At 50.3% G+C, this 8219-nt stretch overlaps 1 protein-coding gene across 1 annotated transcript; it reads right to left on the reverse strand.

The window, feature by feature from the left end:
• Window positions 1–2649: 2649 nt before the first annotated feature.
• Window positions 2650–7176, reverse strand: Ube2s (ubiquitin conjugating enzyme E2 S). The gene is made up of 4 exons (XM_051162304.1): window positions 7067–7176; window positions 6323–6470; window positions 5229–5419; window positions 2650–3075 (listed from the first exon to the last, which is right to left on the reverse strand). Exons 1-4 carry the CDS (start codon window positions 7067–7069, stop codon window positions 2746–2748), a joined length of 672 nt encoding a protein of 223 aa, XP_051018261.1. The 5' UTR covers window positions 7070–7176; the 3' UTR covers window positions 2650–2745.
• Between the last annotated feature and the right edge of the window lie 1043 nt (window positions 7177–8219).

Below are 8219 nucleotides of genomic sequence, written 5' to 3' on the forward strand. Positions count from 1 at the left end.
TCTTTTTTGGTATTTGAGACAGGGTTTCTCTGTGTAGCCTTGGCTGTCCTGGACTCACTTTATAGAACAGGCTGGCCTCGAACTCACTGAGATCCACCTGCTTCTGCCTCTCAAGAGTGCTGGGATCAAAGGCCTGCACCATCACATCCAGCTTATGTATTTTTAGTTACCACTATTTGACATCTAATATACTGCTGTCTCCTTTACTTAATACCCATTCTCTGGTTTCCACATCACTTGCTTATCTTACAATTCAACTCTAATACTACCCAGAGCTAGCACAGGCCTCAGGTTAGGAGCTGAATTCCAGAGAGCAATCCTGATGCTTAGTGATTTGCTGTCCTGGCTCACAGAACTCAGTAAAGACATTTATTACTGGCTTCTTATATACAAAACCTAACCAGATGGGCAAAGGCAAGTGATCTCTGAATTTGAGGCCATCTTGGTCTACATAGCAAGTTCCAGACCAGCCAGGATTGCAGTCTGACCACTCTTGGCTTTGTTTCCTTTACATACAATACAGACAAGGCCTCAGTAAAAGTAGAAGACAAAAAGCAAGTCTTCCACTTAGTTAAGGGTCAGATTGGTTTCCCCTTTCTTTTTGGAGGTAGGGTCTTACTATGAAACCCAGGCTGGTATTACACTGAGACTTGGGCTACTATACCCAACACTTAAGTTTTGTCTTGGGATTTTTTGTTAAAACACTACCCTCCCCACAATTTCATATATCCCTTTCCTTAAGACAACTTTGTGTGTATATACTACGGCATGCTTGTGATTGGAGCACAACTTGTGGATGGTGGTCTCTCCTAACATGTAGCTTCATAGGTCTTCAGTCTTTACTCACGCACCATCTTACCACCCCCTTCCCTCTTTATTTTTGAAGGCTTTTGGTGCCTAACCCTCTGGAGCTAGAGTTTTAGGTAGCTGTATGCTAGGAATCCAACTCCTCTGGAGAGCACCATGTGTTAACATTTGAGCTGTCTCTTCGCCATCCCTTTAAATCACCTAACCACATTAACAGAAAGCATATACTGCCCTCTAGTGTACAGACCCAGAATCTCTTCTACTTAGGTTACAACACTCCTGTCCCACCCTGGATTTCTTTTTCTTTGGGTTTCTTTGCGTTGCCCTGGCTGTCCTAGACTCACTTTGTAGAGCAGGCTGGCCTCGAACTCAGCAGTGATCCTGCCTCTGCTGGGATAAAAAGACGTGTGCCACACCCAGCCCTGGATTTCTAAAACTATTAAAGTATCTGCAAGTTTTTAATATTTATGTATGTTTTGCCCGATTGTTATGTCCTGTGCACCACGTATGTGCCTAGTATTGACGGAGGTCAGAAGAGGAGGCTGGAATTCCTGGCATGGAAGTCAAAACTTGGTGCTGACAATCAATAGTCTCCCCCTCCAGATAGGGCTTGTGTAGACCAGGCTGGCATCACAGTGTGCCACCCTGCCGGGCTGCTCTTAACTTCTGTGCCACCTCACAAGCCTCAGTGTCTGGAATTTTGACCTAATAAGCAGCAAAAGCCTTCTTCAGTCCTTAGGCGATGCGGTGGTGTGGCTCCTAGAAGAGTGCCAGGGCCACAAGAACTGCAGGTAAACGGGCACAGTGGCATAGGCCTTCAATCCAGAGGCAGAGCCAGGTGGGTCTCTATGAGTGCAAGGCCAACCTCATCTACAAAGCCAAGTTCTAGGCCAAAATAAACACACCCCAGCCGGGTATCGTAGTGCACGCCTTTAATCTCAGCACTGGGGAGGCAGAGGCAGGCCGATCGATGTGAGTTCAAGGCCAGCCTGGTCTACAAATCAAATCCAGGGCAGCCAAGGCTATACAGAGACCATTTCGAAAAAACAAAAACACCCAAACAACATTGCGACTGGCTAACGTCCTGAGAAGGAACATGGACAAGCAGGCCTATAAATTTGGACAAGCAGGACAAATTTGGCCAATAAAACCTAAGATAGCCAGTTTGAACAATGTCTCTGAAGGCACGCTGTAGTTTTTGATCCACCTGCCTCTATATCCTGAGTGCTGGGATTAAAGGTACCACCATGCCTGGGTGTTTTTTGGTTTTTCAAGACAGGGCTTTATCTATATAGCGTCAGCTGTCCTGGACTGCTTGTAGACCAAGCTAGCCTTGAACTCAGTGTGACCAGCCTGCCCCTGCTTCCCCGAGTGCTTCTTTTAGCTTTTACAGGTAAGCAAAAATACATAAGGTGCAGATTAATACAACAGGGAAAATCATTAAGGCCATAGCTGGGATGAGATGTGACACAGGAGATGTATCTTTGCCCCTATCTAGGACCAGGTAAAACTATCTAAATTAGCAGTTCTCAATCTGTGAGTCTTGACCACTTCGCAAACTTGTCTTCAAAAATACTTACACATTGTGATTCACAACAGTAGCAAAGTTTAGTTAGAACCACTGGTCTAGAGGGAATGATAGTAGGTTCCTGCTCCAGCTTAAATGCTAAGGCCCAGTCCACAGGGCATAGGTGACTCAACCCTAACTGAAACAAGATGGGGGGGGGGGGAGGGCAGAACACCAGTTGCTCTAAGCCACAATATGAACAGAAGTTCTAGACACTTCCAGGCACAGAAACTGCTTTTCCAACTTTTTATTTAGAAAACCAAATCCAGGTTCTGGTGGCCCCCCACCCCCACCCCAGCCATAATTTAAATAACTTAGAGACAGAGTGGGAGGGGACAGAACAAAAGGGAGGAAGGAGGGAGAAGAACCCACTACAGTCGCCTCAGTGCCCGCTTCTTGTCCAACTTTTTCTTGGCTGCCAGCTTCTTATCTCGCTCACCTGCATGTTTCTTGGCCATGGGACCCTCAGCTCCTCCTAGGACCCCTGGGGTCATAGGGTCAGTGGAGGAGGCTGTAGCCCCACTGGCCAGGTCGCGAGTAGCCTCAGCCCTCCCACTGCTGGTGCCACCTGCACCCCCATGGATCTCTGTGAGCAAACGGGCGCGGGCAGCATACTCTTCATAGTTCTCCAAAAGCAGGCGGCCTGCCTCCTCGTTGAGTGCAGACTCTGGGTTAGGGTGGATCAGCAGGCACTTGATGGTCTGTGGGGAGAAGGGCCTAGGGTCAGGAGGCTTGTTCAGTTCATGGCTATCACACTGGCTCTTCCTTCCATTCTCAAATTAGATCCCTGAGATCAGAACAAGCCCACTAGCATCTTGACTCATGAATGTCACCCTCAAAGGCTGCTTTCCTGTTACTACAAACACTGTAAGGAACCACTGCCATGGTAAGTGTAGCCTGATGTTGCCAGTGGCCCTTCCCTAAGGAAGCTCATTATCTGCCCCAGCCAGTTTCCTTAGGCAATGTGGCTTTGACCTTGCTTCTACAGGTAAACCTGAGTTCAGAGGCCCTAATCAGGTGGGAAATTACTCAGGGCACTCAGGGTAGGAGAGAGAACCCAGCATTTAGTTTCCCCATGTCTTCCATAACTATGCAAGGTGCAGAACCTAAAGTGGTCATTGGCTTTACCAGGAACGTCAAGTTCAGAGCCACAGGAATATATTACATCCAAGAGGAAAACACTGATCATAGGCCTTAAGTACGATGTACCCATCCAATATAGTTCATTCTAAATTGTTAGTTCAGAAGGCTCCATGAATAACAGTCAGTCCCGACATAGGACGGTGAACAGGTGCTTCTAAGAGCTTTTGTGACACATGCAGAGAGCCCAGATCAGTAGATGTTAGTGACATTGAAAAGGGATATGGGAAGCCCAGCGTGGTGGCTCATGCCTTGGGAGGCAGAGGCAGGCGGATCTCTGTGAGTTGAGGTCAGACTGGTCTATGAAGTGAGTCCAGGACAGCCAGGGCTGTTAAACAGAGAAAGCCTGTCTTGAAAAATCAAAAAAGTGGGGCTGGAGGGATGGCTCAGAGGTTAAGGGCACTGCCTGCTCTTCCAGAGGTCCTGAGTTCAATTCCCAGCAACCACACGGTAGCTCACAACCATCTATGTGATCTAATGATCTCTTCTGGTGGGTGGCATACATGCAGGCAGAGCACTGTATACATAATAATAAATAATAAGGGCTGGAGAGATGGCTCAGTGGTTAAGAGCGCCGCCTGCTCTTCCAAAGGTCCTGAGTTCAATTCCCAGCAACCACATGGTGGTTCATACCATCTGTAATGTGATATGGCACCCTCTTCTGGCTTGCAGGAGTACATGCAAACAAAGCACTGTATACATTATAATAAATAAATAAATAAATCTTTAAAAAAAAAAAAATAAACAATAAATCTAAAAAAAAAAAAAAAAAAGATATGGGCGTCTCCTCCTGAACATCCAAACTGGAGGACTTTCTGTCCTTGATACAGCCCTCTCCTTAACAAGTCCAAAAGCAGACCTAGTACCAAGAGCAAATGACGTGCAGAAAGGAAGGCAAAGCAGGAAAGGCTTGGGGCTGTTTACTTTGGAGTTTAATCCTTTCCAGAGCACTGAAGGAAACCCCAATTCTCTACCTTCACTACCATTAGCCCTAGAGGCTCATTAGAAACTTAAAAAAAAAAATGGGAGGAACAAAGGAGGCACCAGGTGACCTAACCACTTTAAGTGGCCTTTAGAGACCTTGGAGCTCTGGCCTAGAGCAGTTATCTGCACCTCAAGTGGCTCGGGAGAACTGTGTCACAGTCCTGCACATAGCAGATGCTGAATAGTGTCCCCTGCCTACACTCACAAGATGCCAGCAGCGGCACTGATAACTAAGCTTATCTCCTGACATTACAAGAAGTCCCAGGAAGATGAATCATCCCCCAGCTTAAAAAACAAAACAAAACCTAGTACAGGAAAACAATTTTGAATTAAATGCACTGGTGGCTGCACACAAGCCACCTACTACAAAACTCACCCAGCTGAGGAATGTGGCAAAGTGCTGTAAACCCAGCTTTTGGAGAGCCGTCTCATTTACCCACTTGCTTGAGTCAAAAGATGTAATAACCATGGTCAATTTGGGCTAGTAAGCAAACACACTTAAAATTGGTGAAATTTATGGTTGGAAATAAGAGGCCCTAAACCACACACTGCCTTCTACCTTGTATAAAAGCACCCTACCATACAAACTCAGTTGTTGAATATAGTGAGGTGCCATAGGCCAACCCTTCCACTGTTTTCCAGAAAGGCTGAGAACCCTAGTTTTGACTGTCCCCTACTATTCCACAGTTCATTTCAAAGGACTAAACAAAGCACCAAGGCTGAAACTCACCAGCAGCACATGTCGGATGCCCAACTCAGCTGTCCAGTCCCTCTTGAGCACGTTGACACAGATCTCACCATTGGCACCCACATTTGGGTGGAAGATCTTAGTCAGGAAGTAGCCCTTGGGCGGGGAGGCAGGGAAGTCCTTCCCCAGTAGGAGCTTCATGCGGAACAGACCTCCAGCATAAGGGGTCCCCTCTGGAGCAGAGAAAAATGAACTACTTTAGGATATCCTAGCATTCTTCAACCAGCTTCTTTGAGTCTGGCTGAGGCAGATAGCCTGACAATCCTTCCACCAGGCCAGGGAAATTTAGACCAACAATGAGGTTTCCCAGGTGCTATATATAGGCAGTATCTCTCTACACCTTGACTCTATTATATACCTTGTCCACATTCCCACCCCTTCATTCCTTCATCTCTCTTCTGCCACTATTCAGGACAAGGGACCCAAAGCCACCAACTTCTGCAAACCGTCTTCCAAGCTTCTCCCCATTCTTGTGAGGTGTGTTTTCATTTACCTATTTGCTTGGGTCAAAAGTGGTAATCACAGATGGCTTACCCACTGCAGTTGCTAAACTAGCTAACCATAGACCAGGCAGATATCCTCTACATCCTCAGACCACTCATACAATTCTGAAACTGGTTGTAGGTGACTTTGTAGAAATCCAGGTAACAAATACCCCCAATTAGTTCATTATCACCTGTTTCCCTCACAATGCTTAGTCTTGTTTGCCCTGCAATGCCTCCAAACCCAGAGACTTGACAGTTGAATAATGAGTTTCAGACTATCCTTCAGGCCTTTGCTGAGGATATTCCCATCACCTGGTACACTTTTTTTCTACTCAAGTCATATGTATCCTCAGGCCCTGGAAAGTCCCACTTCACAGCAAGAACTCTATTACATGCTCAGTGACCAGGGAAAGGACACACACTTATTGTCATTTGTGGTGTCCTAGAGTCTATTACAGGCACAACGTTGTGCCTGACCTGTCCACAGTCTGTCTCCAGCACCTGAGAGGTTGCCTTTGAATCCTGTTGGTTCCACAGGCACAAGACAGAAGAATCTAGTAAGTGGCCCCGCCCTTTCGTACCCACACTCACCGGGGCCCTCGATGGTGACCTGCAGGTCCGTGAGATCCTCCTCATTGGGGAAGACTTTAATGCCATCGGGTGGGTCTGCCGTCAGTGTTGTCACCTCCTTGTACACTAAGCGGATGATGTGGGGAGGCAGATTCTCTACGTTGGAGCTCTGGGTACGGACGGAAAAAGAAAATAAGCGGCGAGAAAGAGCGGGTATTAAGGATTCGGTGACATTACTGCTCCTAAGGCTGTCAATCGTAGCCGGTCAACTAGACCCTCACCCGGGATGCTTCCGGCCCCTGCCCCAGGGCTGACGGGCCCATAGAAACGCGAGGTTGTCTCGGAAAGGGCTTCTCGTATCCCGAACCTCTCAGAGATCGATCTTTAAGGCGCGAACCGGTACACTAGTGGTTCCAGGTGGGCCTGAGGCCTAGCCTGTGCCCTTCTCCTACTTGGTCTTGAACCACCATCCCCCACCCCACCCCTAAAAAAACAAAAACAAAACAAAACTGGGAGAAATAGCGGCGGGGTGCCTTGCTCCTGAAAACACCCACGGGCGGGCCGCAAGATGCCGATGGCCGTTCCCAAGGCTCCGAGGGCCGCCTCGGCTCCCACGGCGCCCGTAGAAAGGCCTAGGGCCGACTCGTGGCTCCGGCCGTGCCACCAAAGCACTCAGAAGCCAGCTAGGAACCCTTGGGACCCCGCACCCGCCTCCTCCGCCATAGAGCCCACCCAACCGCCCATCAGGCCGCCCGCGTAGCTCACCATGACTTCGGCCGGCCGGGGGCGGGTCCCCCCGGCCCCCCTTCCTGCACTCCTCGAACCGCCGGCCCGGGGGGCCCAACTTCCGGCCGCTGTGGCCCTGGCGAGGCCCCCCCCGGAGGCCCCGCTCCGTTCGCCACTAACTCCGACGACCCGCTACAAAAAAAATAAACGATCGCGACGTTACGTCCTCCCGCCTGGCCGGACTGAGCCGGCCGCGCGCGCAGCACCGTACTTTTATAGCCACCCACAGGCCCCGCCCCCCCCTCCCCTCCCGGCCGCTTACGTCAACGCGCCCGTTGATTGGCGGTCGACGAGCTCTCCTCCGAATAAGGGGGAAGAGATTCGAACCGAGTTTGCGGGGCAGGCTATCCAATGAGGGCGCACGCCCGCGGAGGCGGCGGCCTTGGAGAACCGGGGCGGCTGAAAACCCAGAGCGGAAGGGGTACGGGGGGGGGGGAAGGGGCGCGCCTCCGGAGGCGACGCGGCCGCTGATTGGACCGTTTGAATGAGACGCCGGTACGGCTTGGCGTAAGCGCGCGCGCCCCGGCCTCGAGGGAGACGCGCACGCACTAACGGTCGGCCAGGGGGCGGGACGCGGCGAGGAGGAGGCGGGATTTTGGGGGGGGAGGGGGCGGGGTTTAGACGCGTGACGGAAGGGGCCCTGACCAATAAAGAGGAGAGGCCGTGATCAGGGCTCGTGGGGCGGGTAGGAACAGAGAACTACCAATGGGAAGGGAGTTTAGCGTGATAGACCTTTCTCCCAGCCAATGAGAATTCTCAATGTATGCAAATGTGCGCGCGGAGGGTGGGAGACCTCGCCTGGAAGCAGAGGAGGGGCGAAAGCCGGAAGTCCGTCTGTGTTTGTCAATGAGGCGCCATTTTGTGCTGTAGCACATGTTATGTATTAGGAAGCCTTCAAAAGTCAGGATGGATGGCTCCAAGGGCTTGAATTTCCTGGTCCTGTAGAGTATGGCGTGTGACTGTTGTGGCTAGTAGCCTCCGGGCTCCTGTGGGATGCCAGGGGGAGAAGTCAGGGAAGTCCCAGGGTCTTATCCAGGGTGTGGCCTTGAGCCTGGCCTGTAGCCAGCTGCGTCCACTCTAACTGTGGCTGAACTTCCCGGCCAGGCCTTCAGAGATGCCTCGCAAGAGAAGA

Source organism: Acomys russatus, chromosome 19, assembly GCF_903995435.1.
Source record: "Acomys russatus chromosome 19, mAcoRus1.1, whole genome shotgun sequence".
NCBI lineage: Eukaryota > Metazoa > Chordata > Mammalia > Rodentia > Muridae > Acomys > Acomys russatus.